Source organism: Cordyceps javanica, chromosome 1, assembly GCF_051103115.1.
Source record: "Cordyceps javanica chromosome 1, complete sequence".
Lineage (NCBI taxonomy): Eukaryota > Fungi > Ascomycota > Sordariomycetes > Hypocreales > Cordycipitaceae > Cordyceps > Cordyceps javanica.
In genome coordinates, this window is record NC_139295.1 from 5,734,542 (window position 1) to 5,753,425 (window position 18,884).

At 55.2% G+C, this 18,884-nt stretch overlaps 6 protein-coding genes across 6 annotated transcripts; 3 read left to right on the forward strand and 3 right to left on the reverse strand.

Moving 5' to 3' along the window:
- Positions 1-654: 654 nt before the first annotated feature.
- Positions 655-2,223, forward strand: V2A60_001724 (HAD-like domain-containing protein; the record flags this gene model as incomplete). Its single annotated transcript, XM_083253081.1, has 1 exon — positions 655-2,223. The coding sequence occupies one exon, from the start codon at positions 655-657 to the stop codon at positions 2,221-2,223; it is 1,569 nt and encodes a 522-aa protein (XP_083109207.1).
- Positions 2,224-2,854: 631 nt separating this feature from the next.
- Positions 2,855-3,565, reverse strand: V2A60_001725 (uncharacterized protein; the record flags this gene model as incomplete). The annotated part of the gene is made up of 3 exons (XM_083253082.1): positions 2,855-3,084; positions 3,202-3,253; positions 3,467-3,565. The coding sequence occupies 3 exons, from the start codon at positions 3,563-3,565 to the stop codon at positions 2,855-2,857; spliced, it is 381 nt and encodes a 126-aa protein (XP_083109208.1).
- Positions 3,566-4,254: 689 nt separating this feature from the next.
- V2A60_001726 (palmitoyltransferase ERF2) lies at positions 4,255-6,184 on the reverse strand (the record flags this gene model as incomplete). The annotated part of the gene is made up of 2 exons (XM_083253083.1): positions 4,255-5,028; positions 5,078-6,184. The coding sequence occupies 2 exons, from the start codon at positions 6,182-6,184 to the stop codon at positions 4,255-4,257; spliced, it is 1,881 nt and encodes a 626-aa protein (XP_083109209.1).
- Positions 6,185-8,104: 1,920 nt separating this feature from the next.
- Positions 8,105-11,458, forward strand: V2A60_001727 (translation termination modulator NEW1; the record flags this gene model as incomplete). Its single annotated transcript, XM_083253084.1, has 1 exon — positions 8,105-11,458. One exon carries the CDS (start codon positions 8,105-8,107, stop codon positions 11,456-11,458), a length of 3,354 nt encoding a protein of 1,117 aa, XP_083109210.1.
- Positions 11,459-12,069: 611 nt separating this feature from the next.
- Positions 12,070-12,267, forward strand: V2A60_001728 (uncharacterized protein; the record flags this gene model as incomplete). The annotated part of the gene is made up of 1 exon (XM_083253085.1): positions 12,070-12,267. The coding sequence occupies one exon, from the start codon at positions 12,070-12,072 to the stop codon at positions 12,265-12,267; it is 198 nt and encodes a 65-aa protein (XP_083109211.1).
- Positions 12,268-15,414: 3,147 nt separating this feature from the next.
- V2A60_001729 (glycosyl transferase family group 2-domain-containing protein) lies at positions 15,415-18,226 on the reverse strand (the record flags this gene model as incomplete). The annotated part of the gene is made up of 2 exons (XM_083253086.1): positions 15,415-17,655; positions 17,780-18,226. 2 exons carry the CDS (start codon positions 18,224-18,226, stop codon positions 15,415-15,417), a joined length of 2,688 nt encoding a protein of 895 aa, XP_083109212.1.
- Positions 18,227-18,884: the final 658 nt, after the last annotated feature.

An 18,884-nucleotide genomic window follows, 5' to 3' on the forward strand; every position in this document is an offset into this window, starting at 1 on the left:
GCCTTCAGCTGCCAAGATGCCTTTCGAATCAACGGCCCTTGCTCCGTCTTCGGGTGCGAGGCGGGCGGGGGAGAAGAGCCTAACCATTGAAAGCTCGGGTCAAAGAAGGAAAGGGGAGAGAAAAAAAAAAAGTGCGTCATATGTGTTTTTCCAGAGCCTCGCACATTTCAATTTCTTGCTTGCGCCCGCCACTCGCTGATGCAAGTTTTGAGATTGAACATTGCCTGGCTGACTGCTCATAAAATAAACATTCTCTGATTAATTGGCATCCCGCAAGACTCGCCGCTCACACAACCGACGACGGCCCGTCAGAAACGAAAAGAGAAAAAAAAACGATAAAAAAAACCACATTTTATTTCTACTGGTACCTCAGTGGGGCACCTGCATCTGACCTTGCGCCTCTTCTCCAACGGGCGACACAACCTCTGAATACCCTCGTCTCGCCGCCCCCCCTCCTCCTCCTCTCTTCTCTCTACCCCTCTTCTTTCTTTCTTTCTTGTTTTCTCTCGCTCCCGGCAAAGGAGGATTTTTATTCTTCTGCCATCAACAAAAATAAAAGGGGGGTTCGCAAGCAATCATCAGAATAGAACAAGAGTTAATAGACAAAAGACCAAGAAAGCAAAAAAGAAAAAAAAAGAGAAGAGAGAAAACAACATGGCAGATCAAACGAGCCCGCAGAAGCCGGCCACGGCCAGCAGGCCCCAGCTCACCAGCGCCATGCGCAGCAGCTCCTACCTCAGCGATCACCAGCAGTATCGCCGCGGCAGCCCGCGCGTCCCCGACGCCCACCACGGCATCGACACGGTCCTAGAGTCCCGGAGCCCCGGCCGCGCTGGCTCGACCGGCAGCCCGGCCGCCGTCGCCGCCAAGGGCGGACTACCCTTTCGCGGCATCCCCTCCGAGGACGCGCCGCCCACCATTGTCGAGAGCGGCATCGATCACAGCTACGCCCACCACAACTGCGCGCCGCCCGCCGGCCAGCAGACGGACCGCCTCGTCGTCACGCTCTTCTACAAGGGCGGCGGCAATTCTTCCTCTGCTGCTGCTGCGACTGCTGCCGGCGCCGACGCGGCGCAGACAACCGCCAGCACCACCAGCACCGCTTCCGCAGCCATCGTCGCCCCCGGCTCGGCACCGTCCAAGTCGCCCGTCCCCGTCGACGGCAGCACCGACTCCCTGCCCGCCAACATGGCGCCGACGACCAACCTCGACGACTTCCCGCTCGAGCCGCCGACGCAGGAGTCGGAGCACCTGGACCACCTGTACGGCTCCTACGTGTCGCCGCTGTGCATCACCTCGTTCCTGCACCTCATGTCGGCGTTCCCGCTGCCCGGCGGCGCCGACGAGCCGCACTCGTCGCACCGCTGCCTCGACGACCCCGACGCCCCGCGCGTCGTCGAGCTGACCCTCACGCCCGCGCCGTCGCCCGACTTTCTCAGCGTCGCCGAGCTGCGCAAGCACGAGACGATATACCGCTTCGAGCAGGAGTGGAACGTCGACGTCGTCCTCCGCCGCGACGCCGTCTGGCGCCGCCACCCGCGCCTCGTCGTCTTCGACATGGACAGCACCCTCATCACCCAGGAGGTCATTGACCTGCTCGCCCGCGAGGTCACCGGCGGCGGGCCCGGCGGCGGCGAGGACCTCGGCGCCCGCGTCGCCGACATCACCCACCGCGCCATGATTGGCGAGCTCGAGTTCGAGGCCTCCTTCCGCGAGCGCCTCGCCCTGCTCCGCGGCCTGCCCGCGTCCATCTTTGAGCGGCTCCGCCCGGCCCTGCAGGTCACGCCGGGCGTGCCCCAGCTCATCAAGGCCCTGAAGCGCCTCGGCGTCAAGACGGCCGTCCTCTCGGGCGGCTTCCAGCCCCTCACCACCTGGCTGGCCGGCGAGCTCGGCCTCGACTACGCCTTCGCCAACGACGTCGTCGTCGGCGCCGACGGCACCCTCACCGGCGAGGCCCGCGGCGTCATCGTCGGCAAGGAGCGCAAGCGCGACCTGCTCCTCGAAATCGCCGCCAAGGAGCGCATCGACCTGTCCCAGGTCGTCGCCGTCGGCGACGGCGCAAACGACCTGCTCATGCTCGACACGGCCGGCCTCGGCGTGGCCTGGAACGCCAAGCCCCGCGTGCAGATGGAGGCCGCCGCCCGCCTCAACGGCGAGAGCTTGCTGGACTTGCTCTACCTCTTTGGCTTCACGACGGAGGAAATCAATACCCTCATTTCGTAAGAGAAATTACCAAAGAAAGATGAGGCGGGGGCCAAGGTATTCAAGTGTATGTATGTGTGTGTGCGTCTGTGTGTGTGCGTCTGTGTGTGTGCGTCTGTGTGTGTGCGTACGTGTGGTGTGCTTGAGGCGTGGTGTTTGAGATGCATTGCAAGGTTGGACTGGAGTTGAGGAGACGAAAGAAATTACTGACATATAAATCGCCTTTTTTATTCTTCTTTTTTTTTCGAAGCAGATGGACTGATGTAGAGAAGGAGAGGAGAAGAGTGCGTGTGAAGGCGTGGTGGCATTGGGACGGTGTTATGAGCTGATATCTTCATCTTTCAGTGATTTACAATTTGACATGTTGAAACGTATGCCGCACATGTACACCCTCTCATTGACCTTTAGAAAGCGTCAACTACCATACCGTGATGCCACGAGAATATTCGGCCGTCATTTCTCCCCCATTTGCACGCAGGTTTTTGGGAAACAGTTGACATCATTGAAACTTGTATTCTTCTTTTGCCGGAAAAAAAAATGTTACACAACTCTACTACAGAGTTCCCTTCCAGACCCCAACCCCCTTATCCTTGTTCCTCTGCAACGCTCCTTCGAATCCCCAACCACGGGCGCGACACCTTGCTCTCGGGCTCTAAGGGTAGCCGTCCTTGCCCCACTTGTTGTACTTGTCGTGGAACTCCTGGGTGAGGGTGACGTTGGGGACGACGACGGTGTTGACGGCCGACGGCGCGTCGCGCGGCTCGGCATCCGGGTCGCCGCCGGGCTGGTACTTGTACTTGGCGTGGTCGCCCGACTCCCACGGCGCGCTGCCCTTGGTGACGTGCACGCTGGACTCGGAGGTAGAGGTGGTAGGGTTGCGGCCTAGTTCGTTCGAGCGGCGTTCGCGGTCAGCCTTCCCTTCTTTGCTTTCTCCCTCCCCACGCCCCCCAGCGGATTGATTCTCGTTGTGCAGACACGTTCAAGGAAATGGGTGCTCACCTAGGTAATAGCCGGCGCCGCCGAGAGCAGCGACCATGACACCACCGAGGATCTGTATCAATCACATATTAGCCCTCAACGTCCACCTCATCTTTTGTCTGCCTCTCGGTTCCCGAGCCAATTGAATCTTTGGTAGCCCGTCTCAACCGATACGGTGGACGGTCATCGTTGCCGTTGTTGTCTGGCGGGTAACGTTCGGCTCAATTGGTGAGATGGCGACCCCGGACCGGGGACAGAGTAAGGAAAGAAAAAAAAAGGGACGCACCAGAGTCTCGGGGTTGCGCTTCGACTCGGCCTTGAGGTTCTGCTCCGCCATGCGGCGGATGGTGGTGGAAAAGTAGCGGCGGGTGATGCTGGAGGCCATTGTTGCTGCTTCTTGGGCTTGGATGTCTTCTTCCGGTTGTGCGGTGTTTAGGGATGAGTGAGCAGGAAGAAGAAAAATGACGTTGTCGAGACGGGCCTAGGCAAAAAGCTCCAAAGCGGCCAAGCTCATTGGCGCTGCTGCTTGCACCAACCCATTGGGGAGCTGTAGCGAATCACGTGCTCGGGAATCAGCCCATTGTGTGGACGTTGGATCCCGGGTCATACCGGCGTTTTACGCTGCATAGGTAGGTATGCATAACTAGTTACTATATATGAATAATACAGCTTCGCTAGAAATGAGCGCTTTCATGGGGACAAAAATAAAAACAATAAGAACTGGACAGAAAAAAGAGAGAATGGTGACCAACGACAACTCTAGGTACCAGACTGTCGCCCATGTCTCGCAGGACATCATTGCGTGGTGGCTGATTACTATTATTGGACATTAATCTGTACCGCCTAATTACACTAGATGAATATGTACACGCACAGTATGTTAATCGCCCGGGTATTCTATCAGTACATCGTGCGGTAAAATGATGCTAGGATTTCCATGGTCAAAAAAAAAAGAAAAAGGAAAAAAGACGGCGGGAAGAGACAAGAACGCTCGCTCAACGCATGAATCGAACCATATCGGGTTCGTGCAGGTTAAAAAAAAAGAATAGAAGTCGAACTGGAGAATGGCCGTCACTATTGGCGACTCTCTCCACGCAGAGCGACCGGTCCCTGGAAGCCTTGCACGGAACCTTGGACAGCACCCAGCTCCATTCCCTGAGAATCTTGGCGGGAACGCAGGTCTCGGCGCACTCCAAGACGCTGATCGCCGTGCTTATAGTTGCCCTTGAATGTATAGTAACTTGGGCCCCGCGGACGGCAGAGCACTGCAATAAAGTTCTTGAACAGGTTACCCTGGCTGAAAGGGCGATAGCGCTCCTTCTTGTCAAACTTGTGCGAGTTGACATATTCTCGCGTTGTCTCGCCTCGAGCGATCCAAAACAGATGATATACAAGCAAAGCAAATGGATAGCAGAATGCCAGGGCCGAAATGACAACCAGAGCGAATGGGGCTCTGAAGTGGTCAATAGCTTGGCCAAAAGAAATGTTTTCGTCGTTGCGAAAGATGAGGATCTGAGTTAGGCTGGTGCCAATGAGGAACAAGGAAAGAAGGGTTCCGCTTGAGATGAAGGTGAAAAAGTACTTGTAGTTGCGCTTGCCAACGCAGTTGTTGAGCCAGACGCAGTGATGATCGTGTGTCTCGATGCAGTTATCACACAGTCGACAGTGATGGGCGCGAGGTGGGCGCCAGATGTTGCATGTGCGGCAATGCTTCACCGGCACTTCCATGGCAGCAGCCGATGGTTCGGCTGACTTGACGAGCGTCCAGTCGTTTGTTGGCGGTCCCAACTGCAGGGGGTCGTCATTATCTCCCAGGGGAGGAAATTGATGAAGGTTTCGTGGCAGAATCTAGAACTGTTAGCAGCGGATATTTCAAGGCAAAGAACTCAACACATACACCTGGATCCGAGACGGATGCGTGAAGAAAAGAAGAGAAACATATGAAACTGAGGTATGCGCCGATGATGGGGAGCGCTGGAGAGATGTTGTGCCAGAGCCAGGAGGCTTCGGAGACGAAGAAGAGGACGCAGGGAACGAGAATGAAAATGCCGGTGGCGATGTTCATGGGCCTGTGCCGAGTATTTTGCCATCTGCCGCCGAGACAGAAGACAATGTTACCCTCAAAGTATTGATAGACCCAGCCAAGCTTGCCGTGGTCGTGCCCCGGCTTTGTGGTGGCGCCCGTCGCGGGCCGACCTTGCGAGTCAACTGGGCGCAGTCGAGGCGAGGAAGCGTTCGAGTACAACTTTTCGGCGCCATTGGTGCCGCGGGGTCGACCTGCGCTGGCATCGCTTCTCCGGCCCAGACGGAAACTGGAGCGGAAAGAGCGAGTGGACTTTTCAGCTACCGGGGATGTCGGTTGGTCACGCGTGCTGTTGCGTCGCTGCTTAAGCGGCCGTGTGCTTTCAGTCAAGCTATCAGTTGGGACATGGCCAGCTGTAGGGCTGGCGTTGGCTGTCAAGCGATCGAGAGTTTCCTGATCCGCCATTTCCGTGCCGTGGGAATGCGGCCGGTTGCCTAAAGGTGTTTCTCGATGCGCCGTGGAATTTCCAATGGTAGAGCCGCCGGCGTCTGTCATACCATCATCGAGGTTTTCGAACTCGGCGGGAGGCTGAAGAGTAGCGGCAGGGCGAGCAGCAGCAGCTCTCTGCGCTTGGAGCTTCTGCGAGCTCATGGGTCGGAAAAACGCGTTGGAGGTAAGCGAAGGGACATGACTTCGGTTTGTGGCGGGCGAAGGAGCGGTTGGCTTAGTCTTGTTAAACAATTTCTGTTGCCGAGCGGTCGTTGGGTATTTGTTTCGCAAGGCACCGGCGGTACCAGGTTTGGCGGCGCCGTCTTTGGTTTCTTCGGGAGACGACTGACCATCCTCACTACCAACGTCGGTCATTCGCGAGGATACGATGCTAGCGGGACGTGCATGCTGAGTGCTGCCGAGTTGCGTTGCCGGGAAGCCACTCTCGTCAAGCGGCGAGGGGGGGCGATCAGAGGGACGCCTCGCGGCCATGGCTGCGATGAGGTGATGGCTTGGTTATCAAACGTCACAAAAGAACATGTCGGTACCGAATGGCGAATGAGGGGATACGAGGGGGGCAGCCAAGAGCAGGTAACGAGACAGAGTTCCGCTGTTGGACGGCGCGCGGATTGATGGGGAGAATCGCTTTTCGGGGGCCGGGAGGAGGCGTGGAAGGGACGAAGGAGTTAGTGACGCGATAGAGTTGGGGCGTAGAAAGAAGGACGTTGAGTGGAAGTAGTGGTGACGATGATAATGAGTGGCTGATTTGAGAAAAAGGGAGGAAGGAAGCGGAGAAGCCGGCGATCACGGCAGCGACCAAGAAAGACAAAGCGGCTTTGTTTCTTTTGGTTTGGTGAAGTGCTTTGTGCTTCTCTCGGCTGGGCTCATTAAAATTAATTAGCGGGCAATCAGTGGTGGATGGACAGTGTGGGGCGCTTCTCTAAGTAAGGGGCTGAGGGAGAGAGTCCAAGCGCCACGGCAGTCATGGAGGGGAGGCGGCGAATAAGCTTGGCGATTACCATATAATCTTGGATGGTTGAGAATACCATCTCAAAAAGACGTTTTATCAGTACGTTTGCAGATGCCATGCGACGGTGCACTTTGTGGAGGGTGTCGTATGCAGGCGGGACGGCAGTGCGTTGCTGCACGGCAGGTAGGGCGAAACAGGAGGTTGACGCAAGTAGCTAACCGAGTTGTATGTGCAATGCTATATGATATAATGCCAATGTACTACTTATAATATTCAGGAAGAGTAGAGCACTCTACTTGCTTATTTGATCGAGATGACAAGTAGCCAAAGACGACGGACCTCTCTTCATCTACAGTCCCATGCCACCCGCGTTTCTCCCAAGTATTTGCGTAGAGGTGCACTGATGAAGCCCGTGTTTGAGCCAGATTGCCATCGCAGTCAGAATTCAATAAATTTAATCATACAAGGCAGCCCCATTGAGCTTTGGTAAGTACTTATTAACTTTGCGATGTTTGCCTGCAGAACGCTGGCTGGGTATAAGTAAGTAAGTACTTGCAGCGGCCAATGCATACTTACAGTGGCTACAGTGACTAAGTGACTACGAGGTACCTACACAGAAGGTGAGGCCACAGTGATGCAGAAAATAACCAAGGTTACTTGCCCCAGTATGCGTTTCTGGCATGCCTAGAATATAATCTTACGGTTTACGTTTTTTCTGTAGCAATTCTCCATAATGATAGCTTCGTACTGGTAAGTCGGATACATGCCAGGATTCTGTGCTTGTGCCAGTAAGGCAGCGCCCTTGAAAGTATACCAGTACCAAACATAAGGACCATGGCATGGGTACCTACGCACCTAGCTGGGTTCCTCACCAATCAGGTACTTACTCGGTACCTGGGAGGGACTACTCCGTAAGTACAGTGCACCGAGACGATAAGTACTGTCGGAGTTTGGACGCACAGTCTGCGGCCTGTCTCTGCACCCACTGACGAGATAAAAATACATCGAAACACAGTCTCGTTACTTTACAAATTTTGATGGATTTCCCATGTATACTTGTACGTTTTCTCTAAGTAGTCTCGGGCCCTTGAGAAGGCCATCTTTCCCCCAGCCATTCATCTCCGTCGGCGGGTCACGGGCAATTAGTGGCGTCTTGGTTGGTTGGCTGGCTGGTCGGCTGGCGGGCGGGCGGGCGGGCTGGTTGGCTTCTGACTGTGGCCCCTCCGATAAGATAAGAGAAAAATTATTTTGCCGTGGCAGTACTGGCGGGCACTCGCATAGTAATACTTCCGCCTGCGCTTTTTCTCGGCCACGCAGCCTTTTTCTCTTATCCATTTTCTCCCCTTCCCAGTTCTTGCGCGCGCATTTCACGGCGCAGCGTTTCGAGGCCTCTTCCATCTTGTTGACTGGCATCACAAGGGAACGACTATACGATACGCATCATGCCTCACCCCGTTTCTCCCCCGTCTCTCCCGACGGCCATTTCCAAGGCTGCCCCTCCCCCGCCATCCCAGCAAGATGTCACGGCCTTTCTCGATACAATCTTCACCGCGCAGTCCTCCAACGCCTGCATAGACGCCTGCTATGGGCTCTGCGAACTGCTTCTCAACTCAGTCGGCGTCGTTGGCCTTCACCACTATGGCATCGTTGCCGACATCAAAAAGGCTGCCAACGACAAGAAGAGTGGCATCCGCCGCGAGTCCAGCCAGAATCTTCTCGGCGCCATCTTCGAGCGATTTCCTACCCGACAGCCAATAAGCGAGGTCGTCCTCCTCAGCCCGGCCGACGGCATGGTCGCATGTGCACTCGATGCTCTGGCTGACAAGGGCGCCGTCGTCCGCGAGGCTGCCCAGTATGGCCTCGACGCCCTATTCAATAGCCTCAGCGCAGAGAGCCTAGTCTCTGGCCTTCTTCCTGCCTTGATGGCCTACCTCTCCAAGAAGACTGGCAAGTGGCAAGGCACCGTCGGTGCCTACAAGCTCCTCCAGAAGATGGCCGACAGGTCCAAGTTTGCTGTCGGCACTACAAAGGAGGAAGCTGCCGAGAAGGATGTTCTCCGCGAGGCCATGGGCGCCAAGCTCGCCTCCCTCATTCCCATTGTTGAAGAGGGCATGCACGACCTCAAGTCCGAGGTCGAGAAGCAGTCTGTTCAGACAATGAACTCCCTAACCGCGCTTCTCTCCAACGACGACGTTGCCCCTCGCATCCCGCTCCTTGTCGACACTATGCAGCATCCTTCGGCTCAGACGCTGCAAAAAGCGATACACGCACTTTCCCAGACCACCTTTGTCGCCATTGTCACCTCGCCCGTTCTTGCGCTGCTGACTCCCTTCCTCGAGCGTTCTCTCAACAACCCCAACACCGCCCAGGAAGTTCTGCGCCAGACTGTTGTCATTGTAGAGAATCTGACCAAGCTTGTCCACGATCCCATCGAGGCTCGTACATTCCTCCCCAAGCTGACACCTGGTGTCAAGGGTGTGTGCGACCGTGCTTCGCTCCCCGAGGTTCGCGAGCTCGCCGAGCGTGCTCTTGCTACCATGAAGAAGGCCATGGGTGAGGACAGCGACATTGTTGCCCGCACAACTCCCGACGACGTCGCCAAGGTTCTTGACGCCGAAATTCAGAAGCACAATGGCCTCACTGGCCAGCTAGATCTTTATAAGCAAGCTCAGCCTTATATTTGCGACATGGTTGCTACCAACGTCAACTACCGATTCATTACTCGCATCGCCGCTCGCATCACTCCTTACCTGCATAACCTGGTACAGGATGCCGAGACTCCTGCTGCCGTCGGTGATGCTGTCCAGAAATTCTACGTCGATCTGGATCACAGCCGGTTCGGCGTGCCTGAGAAAGAGGACGACGGCGAGGTCGAGATTGTCAATGCTGACTTTTCTCTTGCCTATGGTGGCATGTTGCTCCTCTCTCACACCAATCTGAGACTTCTCAAGGGCCATCGCTATGGCCTCTGCGGCCGCAACGGTGCTGGTAAATCTACGCTCATGAGAAGTATCGCTAATGGAAAGCTCGAGGGATTTCCTCCTCAAGATGTCCTTCGCACCTGCTACGTCGAGCATAACCAGGGTGAGGATGCTGACATCAGCATCCTGGAGTTTGTTGCCAAGGACCCTGAGATTGGACCCCAAGGTACCGAGCGCATCTCTGAAGTCTTGGAAGAGTTCGGATTCACCTCTGGCCCCGAGGGTCGTCAGAGCCAAAAGGTTGGCTCGCTCTCGGGCGGTTGGAAGATGAAGCTCGCCTTGGCTCGAGCCATGCTGCAAAAGGCCGACGTGCTGCTGCTTGACGAACCTACTAACCACTTGGACGTTACCAATATCGCCTGGTTGGAAAATTACCTCAAGTCGCACCCTGATATCACTAGTTTGATCGTCTCTCACGACTCCGGCTTCCTCGACAACGTCACTACCGATATCTACCACTACGAGCCCAACAAGAAGCTGGCTTGTTACAAGGGCAACCTGGCCAACTTTGTTCAGATCAAGCCCGAGGCTAAGAGCTACTACACTCTGTCCGCTAGCAATGTCCAGTTCAAATTCCCGCCTCCTGGTATCCTAACAGGCGTCAAGTCGCAGACCCGCGCCATCATCCGCATGAGCAACGTCTCATACGCTTACCCCGGCTCTCCTAAGCCTTCTCTGTCAGAAGTATCTTGCCAGCTGACACTGTCCTCTCGTGTTGCCATTATTGGCCCCAACGGTGCCGGCAAGTCGACCCTCATCAAGCTACTGACTGGAGAAGCTATTCCCAACACCGGCAAGGTCGAGAAGCACCCTAACCTGCGCATCGGCTACATCAAGCAGCACGCCCTCGAGCACGTGGAGATGCACTTGGAAAAGACCCCCAACCAGTACCTCCAATGGCGTTACCAGCACGGTGACGACCGTGAGGTCCACATGAAGCAGACTCGTGTCCTCTCAGAAGCCGACCGCGCTCAGCTCGAGAAATGGGTGGATCTCAAGGACGGCAAGTCGGCCAGACAGATCGAAGCCCTTGTCGGTCGTCAAAAGTACAAGAAGACTTTCCAGTATGAGGTCAAGTGGCGCGGCCTGATGCCCAAGCACAACTCGCAGGTCTCGCGCGAGACGCTTCTCGAGCTTGGCTTCGACAAGCTCGTGCAGGAGTTTGACGACCATGAGGCGTCCCGCGAGGGTCTCGGCTACCGCGAGCTGCAGCCTTCGGTCATCTCCAAGCACTTTGAGGATCTCGGCCTCGACCCCGAAATCGCAAACCACAACGAGATCGGCTCGCTGTCGGGCGGCCAAAAGGTCAAGGTCGTGATTGCCGGTGCCATGTGGAACAACCCGCATCTGCTGGTCCTCGACGAGCCGACCAACTTCTTGGACCGTGACTCGCTGGGCGGCCTCGCCGTAGCCATTCGCGAGTTCAAGGGTGGCGTGATCCTCATCTCTCACAACGAGGAATTCGTCGGCGCCCTGTGCTCGGAGCAGTGGCACGTCCGCGATGGCCAGGTCGCCCTGCGCGGCACCGCCGCCATCAGCCTCGATCGCTTCGAGGACAGCAGCAACCCGGCCAGCGGCGTCGCCAGCGGCGTGGCCTCCACTGTTGCCTCCACTGCCGCCAACTCGGTCGTCTCCTCTGCTGTCAACTCGGGCGCCGAGGACAACTCAGACATGAAGTTCAAGGCCAAGAAGAAGCGCAAGATTACCAAGAAGGAGCTCAAGGAGCGTGAGGTCCGTCGCCGTCTGCGCCACATTGAGTGGCTCAACAGTCCCAAGGGCACGCCTCATCCTCCCGATACTGACGACGAAGAGTAAAATTCGCCCTTTTTGTTGGAAAGAGAAATAAAACCGTCATTGAATCGTATCTATACGTGGAGGAAGAACTTTATATAAAATGAAAACTGCAATGTAGACATTGCTTGGGAAGTCAACACGGCGGGTTTTCGGGTTTCATGGGGATATAGCAAAAAGGCATTGGTTTACATGTACGGCTTGTGCAGACACGACCTGGCCTTGCGATAGAGGCTCGCATAGAAGCAAGCTCCGCAATTGAAGGACATGGACGTGTTCATGATGATGAGTAGAAAAGCAAGGAGGATTTAGAGCATTCTGCAACGAAAGAGATAGAGGCGTTTTTGTCATTTCTTTGGTTTTCTTGGGGCTTCATCTAGTCTTTGGTTGTGCGTCGTTATAGAATAGAATAAAAGGATAATCAAATTGAAGCATGTCAAACGTGGAATATTGCGTATGTATTCGGAATAAAAAGCACACATGGTTACCTCTACTCTTTGGTTCATGTATGCCCTTAATGTGAATCCTTGTGAACCTTGTGAACCTTGTGAAGCTTGATCACCTGCGATGCATCGTCAAGCGTAACGAGGTGATGCGTCACCTGGATGAAAGTACAGCCAAGCAGCTGCTCGGCCATGACGCCGTCGACGACGAGGTCAAAAGGTCGGATCGACGGTGCTGAGGACGCCGTCGACGATACATATGTTGGCGCCGAGGTGCTTCGGTCGGAGGATGGCGCGGGTAATGACGAGCACTTCGGGGACATGCCTGTGAGCGGTGACGTTCTCAAACTTGATGCTGCCAGCAAGGGACCAACGAATACTGGTGTCTGAAGCATCGGAGCTCGCCGCGGCAACCTCGCTTCGGTCTGGGTGCGTCTATCATGAAGTTACCAATATGGTACGCTGGTGCCAGAGCCGTAGTCAGACGACCCCCCCAGCTGTCGATGACGCCCCTTGTGGATGTGTGTAGGCCGACCAGTGTGAAGATACAGGTCTGTCGGCCGCAGCTACACGTTCCTTAGCAGCTTTCTTCCAGCCGGAGGAGAAGGGGGGAGACGGCTCCAGCAAGCGGGCTCACACGCAGTCACATTTGGAGCAGAGAGGACATGGTCAGTGACAGTATGCGGTAGAACGGGTTACAAATTTCCGTCATCTAGACCTAGAGGAGCAAGAATTGCCAGATTGATGTAGCTACCAGAGATGAAAGTGATGAGGTTGAGGCCGCATTCGAGCTCAAGCAAAGATGACCAGAAGCCGTGAAAAGCGCGGACCATGTATTCAACATTGTCCAAGCTCTTTCCAAATAACCTGGCAAGTTGAAACTTTTGAAACTGTCTTTTGGCTCACTGGGACTGGGAGAGCTGGGAGATTGGCATGAGCAACCACGAGATTGTGATCATGAGTGGCAGGTATTCTATAAAGGATCCAGTAGAAAGAGAGGAGAGCCACAAGGAGAAAAGGTCGGTATACTTGCCAGCCTCGTGCTTGGAAGGGGGGGTCGAAGCAATAAGAGGCACCTCGTACGACAGACGCCGAGTGCCAGTGGGTAGGTAGATCCACGTTTTATTTGGATATTTGAGAGGAGCACCTACATACGGAGTACTTACCGGTAGGACGACTCGGCGGAGGCCGAGCCGGTGGTACCTGGAGCGATGGGGCAAATGCGGAGGAGATGCAAGTACCAGCGGGGTCAACAGGGCTGCCACTGGCGGGCAGCGTCCGCTTAGGGGATAGCGTCACTATAATAAGCCCGCGCTATGAATGGGAGTGGCCTCCGCCACAGGTCTTGTCGAGAAGCAATTGAACGTCGACGAGAAAAGTAAAATAAATTACGCCGAGACGAAATGAATATAGACGACTGACTTGCATTAAGAGAAAAAAAAAGATAAAAAAAGAAGAAGAAGAAAGAAAAGAAAAGAAAAGCGCCTTCAAGTAAATGGGAAGAGTGTAGGTACCTCTCAGTCCTAACTAATAATAGGTACTGACAAGTACCTACCTAGATTAGTAGGTAGCCACATCACGTAGAAGCAGCATCACGCAGCTTGGCAAACAGCACATTACAACACAATCTAGTTGATCCAGCAGCGACGTCGTTCGCTGCCCACCGGCTGCAAAATAGCCTCTTGTGTCTCTTGAGTCTTGCAAAAGAGCCCAAGCGAGGGATCCATCAGACCAAGCCTGCCGCAAAAAAAGCTACCTACCATCAACGCTGGCATATAAGCCACTTGCCAGCCTCGCCATCTCTCTTGATCATGTAACTCGCCTCTGACAGTCTGGCAGAACTTCTCTCCTCTCCACTGTACCATGGCCCATGGCCCATACCACGTCGATATTGGCCGCCCACTGAACTCTGTTTTCGGCTTCTCCGCGCCTCGCTACAACCTCCCGTCGTGTTTCGCTGCTCGCGGCCAAGGTCTGGAAGCCACTGCCTCATCATCAGCAACGGATTGCCACCCGGCCAACTTTCCTCAGGGCAAGGTCATCCCTCTCCATCCACATATCCATACTCCGTACGGAGTACATTGCTCCAACTTACCAAAGCACAACCGAAACCTGTGAGCTTAGCTGACGCCCTGCCTGCGGCGGTGTCTCCGAGGGAGGGGGTGGTTGAACTCTGACCCGATTGCTACCACGTCGCCCAGGTTGGCACCGAAACATTTGCTGCATGGCACACTTGCATTGCTGCTTTGCAGAGCTTCCTGCTTCCATGGCCCCTCATGGCCTCTCATTTGCGAGAGTCGAGCCTACCAACGCCACAACTCGGGCTCTGGGGGAAGCATTTTTTGTCGGATACCGCCATGTCTTGCAGATGAGCAATATCACAGTCAAAGTCTCATCTCACATCACCGCCACATCCGACCCATTCACTCCTCCCGTCAACTGAACCGGACAGTCTGGTTTCGGTCATTGCGACCTTTGTATGGAAGCAGTGACAGCATCTCTGACAGATTCAGCCACGCCCATCGTCGTCAGTAGATTGTCCCAGCCACCACTACTACACGCACCATCTACATGTCGAATTTGTCTCAAGGGCCGACCAGAAGAGATTTTCGACTACTGAGTACTTACTGAAGTGACAAGTTCTTCCCTGCATGCACCCATTGTGTTTCACCTTGACTCAACGACACCAGCCAGCCAAGCCTGGCGCATGTTACGTACTTACGGAGTGCATGCAGTGTTGTTTGTGCTACAGCAAGCCGCTCGCTGATCCCGAGCCGCCAGCTGAGCAATGTGAGGCGGACGTCTACCGCTCCACTACTCGTCCCAAGGCCCATCGCGGCGTTCAGGCACTCGATGATCACTTCCTTGCGGTGCCGGCTGATAGCCCGATCAGCATGTCACCAAAACTCGCATGTACTTGGAAAACGGCGGCAAAGTCACAAGAAACTTGAGCTGGCTAAGTATTCATTATGCTTTTTGTGGTGTACTCGTTGTAATAGTAGTAAATATTAGCATTGGTCTGCATAAATTGGGCATCCCAAATTTTGCATTCTAAACACAATAAAAAGATCAAAGGGCATACAGCCAGGGACAATCATCGACTGGAACAGATCGGCCCCGAAACAGTTCTCCAGGGCAAGAAGGCTTTGCAGGCTACGCAGTAGGCAACGTCATTGCGCACTTCAGCACAGGATTAAGGCAATAATAGTATCCAACAACATTCGAGTAAACAAGAAAAAAAGACCACAGGGAAAAGCATAAAAAGTAAAACAATGAGGCTCATCCAGAGCCGTGGGCGCCGGTGTAACTCCAATATAATATGCGTCTAAGTATGGTGGGGTTTGTTTTCGTTCTGTGCAGCAACATGTGCAAGTGGTTTGTTTGTGAGAGTAGTTTATATGCAAATCGCCTTCCTTGGCGCGGTGTGTCGATCTGCCGCTGGATGGTGAAAAGGCAAAGGAGGGTGCATATCAAGGAGGTGAGGGATGAAGAGGAAAATAGAAGAATCGCAGCGACGCGTCTCCATTTGTGGTGTTTTTACCACGAAAATGTCATGAGAGCCGGGTTTAGGGCAAAGGGCAGCAGGAAGTGACTGGCCGCCACGGTCGACATGGGCAGGATGGCAACGAAATCGGTGATGCGCCAGTCGTGGGGCACAAACGGCGCGACGGCCAGGATGATCATGCCGGCAATGGCGATGAGGGCAAAGATGATGGAGAACTTGAAGCTCTTGAGCACCTTGGGCACCTCGATGAAGAAGTTGGAGAACTCGGCCTCTTTGGAGGTGGACCCCCAGGTCATGTCAATCTCGAACATGTGGGCGAGGAGGGCCTGGCTGACGTGCAGCGACAGGCCACCAAGGAAGATGGCAAGCATCAGCGTCCACTTGAAGTTCTCGTAGATGGCGTACAGCAGGCTGCGCTCGCCAATGCGGTAGCGCATGATGGCGAGGGAGATGTTGCCGAGGCCGTTGAAGACGATGATGATGGCGAACCAGACCTGCCACGAGTCGACGTAGTACTTGTCAAGGTAACCGTTGAACCAGCCCATGAGGAAGTAGTTGACCGTTGTCATGATCCAGGCGGCGCCGATGGCATAATAGGTACCGATGTAGGAGATGACGGTGATCTTGGAGGTGAAGCGAATGTTGGAGAAGAGAAAGGTGCGGAAGAGGGGCGTGAAAGGGCCGCGCCAGAGCCAGGTACGGATAGGGTGGAAGAGCAGCTCGTTGCAGCCATAGGCGTACTTTTCCCATCGAGCAAGCTCGTCGTAGACGGTCAGCGAGACGCCCTCCTTGAAGCCCTCGCCAGCCCAGGCAGCGAGACGGATAATGTAACCGTTGCACTGGAGACGCAGGGACATGTCGAAATCCTCGGATACGTGGCTCTCGGACCAGAACTTGTCGTAGCCATCCTCGTCCTGGTAGGAGACTTGCTGAATTGCGGACCAGCGGAGGAAAGCATTGTGACCAACGAAGGGGGCGACGTCACCATTGGAAACGGTGTAGCGGATAGCGGAGTAGATGAGGTTGGTGAAGAAGGTAATGCCATTCTCAAAGTAAGTGTGGACGACCTGCATGACACCCGAGGAGAATTGCATGATGCCGACGTCGGGGCCCTGCTCCATCTCGGAGACGGCGTCGAGGAAGCAATCAGCGGGAACACGAGTATCAGAGTCAATCAGCAGAATGTAGTCGCCAACGCGAATGTTGCCATCAGCCCAAGCGCGGCCATTCTCCTCCAGGACGTCCTTGAGGGCTTGCTCGTAGGCAAGGGCCTCGTCGTGCTGGCTCCAGTCGGGGGTGCGATTGACGAGCAGAAGCTTCTCCTCGACTTTGCAGGAAATCATGAGAGCGTAGTTCATGTTGGATGCCTTCTTGAACTTGCCCTTGCGAACGAACCCGTCCTCGCCGTGCTTGGGGCGAGCGACCCAGCCAATGCTGTTGTCGGCATAGAATTCGATACGGGCGCGGCGGTCCTCCTCGGGGAGGAGCTGGAGACCGTCGTCGTTGATGAACATGTTGGCTGAGCCGCCCTGGAGCTCATATGTGGACATGGCCTGCTTAATGGACTTGACGGTGGGCATGATGACACCCTGAAGACCCTCCTTGTAGACTGGGCACTGAATGGTAACGTGAGGCAGGACCGCGGAGGTCAGACGGGGAGGAGGGCGAGCCGAGTAGAACTTGGAGTTGACGGTGAGTTGACGGATGGGTCCGAAAATCTGGGCCAAGCAGCCGACAATGACCTGGGCGAAAAAGAGCGTGAAGAAGATCTGGAGGGGCATGAGAGCGACGAGAGCGAGACGCATATAAGAGTTGTCGACAGACACTTCGATGGCCAGCTGTCGCCAGGCGGCACCGAGCGAGACGATGACCAGGATGAGGGTCAACGAGACAAGAATCGTGTTTTGCAAATGAACCGGGCGGGTTTCGGGCTTGACCTCGCCGCTCTCCTCGTCAATTTCGGCTTCGGCAACAGCACCGGCGCGCTTCTCATCCTCTTCTTCGTCGCTGTTGCCAGCCTTCCAGACAAGCTCCATGAGTTCCGACTCAATGGCCTTGGCGCGCTGAACAAGGTGGAGTGCATCGTCGTCCCAGACGACCAGAAGGCCCTCGGAGGCGACAAAAGCAGCAAACTGGTATTTGCGAGCACGAGGCAGATCCTCAATGGTGGGGAGAATCTGCACGCGAAGGCCATTCATGAGCGGGACGTCGACGGCATCTGGGGACCACTGCAGGAAGGTCTTGATGACGCGCGAGTTGACCGTCATGGCGCACTACAACTCGAGTTAGTCAATCTGCGCCGCACAATGTAACCCAAGAGGCAACAGCCAAGAGGAAGAAGGAAACAAGAGGGGGGGTGAGGTGCGACGGAGCTCGCATTGCTAGAATCGAGCTTACCTGGACATTGAGAGCGGAGCAGGCATGCGCAAACGGAGAGTGGACGAGCTGGGGAGGGCAGGCCATGTAGTGTCCTCGCGACTTACGCAGCAGGACACCCTCAATTTCGCCGGAGCCATCGCTGACCCAGAGCTGAGAGCACTGCTGCTGGTAAAGGTAATTGACCATGACTTCGTGCTTGATCTCGTCGAGCATGTAGGAGCTGTGGTTTGAGGGCGTGGAGTGGCCGGAGCGAGTAGAGCCGGGACGGGAGCTGTAGCGCGGTGTAGGAGCCTGGAGCTCCATGTCGTTGGCATTGAAGGGTTTCTCGCCGATGATTGTGCTCTGGAACCGCTCCGGCCTCTCGGGTCGCGAAGAAGCAGGAGGAGGAGGGGCAGTCGGCGGCGCAGGCGGCGGCGCAGAGGCCTTGCTTGCCTTGTCCGCCTTGAAGTAGCTTCCGATACCCATTGCGGGATGGTTGGTGAGTAAGGATGCGATTGAGAGTGATGCTAAACTTGATTTTTTCTTCCAACGTGCTTGGCGCAATCGCAGTCGTCAAGCTTAGGGGGGGACGCAAGACGTCCGAATTGTGAACGGGTTTGGCGCTCTGGTGAGGTGTGCTGCTAGTAAGACATGTGAGGAAGAGGAGGAGGAGGAGCAAGATTTGAAGAGCAAACAACGAAAGAAAAGCTCGAGGCGTAAAGGGCAGAGAGGAAGAACGAGTGAGGTGATGAAGCAGAAGAACTCGCCGCTACCTGCGAGCGTGCAAAGAATAGGTCAAGGTCGAGCTCGGGGATGGAAAAGAAGAATGTCGAGGCGGAGGGTTCATGCGCGGAGCGGACAAGATACTAATAATAAAGAGAGAGTGACGAAAGGTCGACAAGCAAGCCAGCCAGGAAGCAGGTCAGTCAGGGTCGTGGCTAATACGGGCGACAAGCGGCAGCATGGGAGAGGAGGAGGACCAGAGCCAAAAAGTGGACTCTCGAAGAGCGAGTAACGCTGACCCAGGGCAGTCCGGATCTTTGTGAGTGGCTACCGACCTCGATTTTTTTTTTTTTTCCTTCTACAGCTTGGTTGGCATCTTTTTTTTTTTCCTTGGTTGTACCGTGTCTCTTGCGCATTGTGC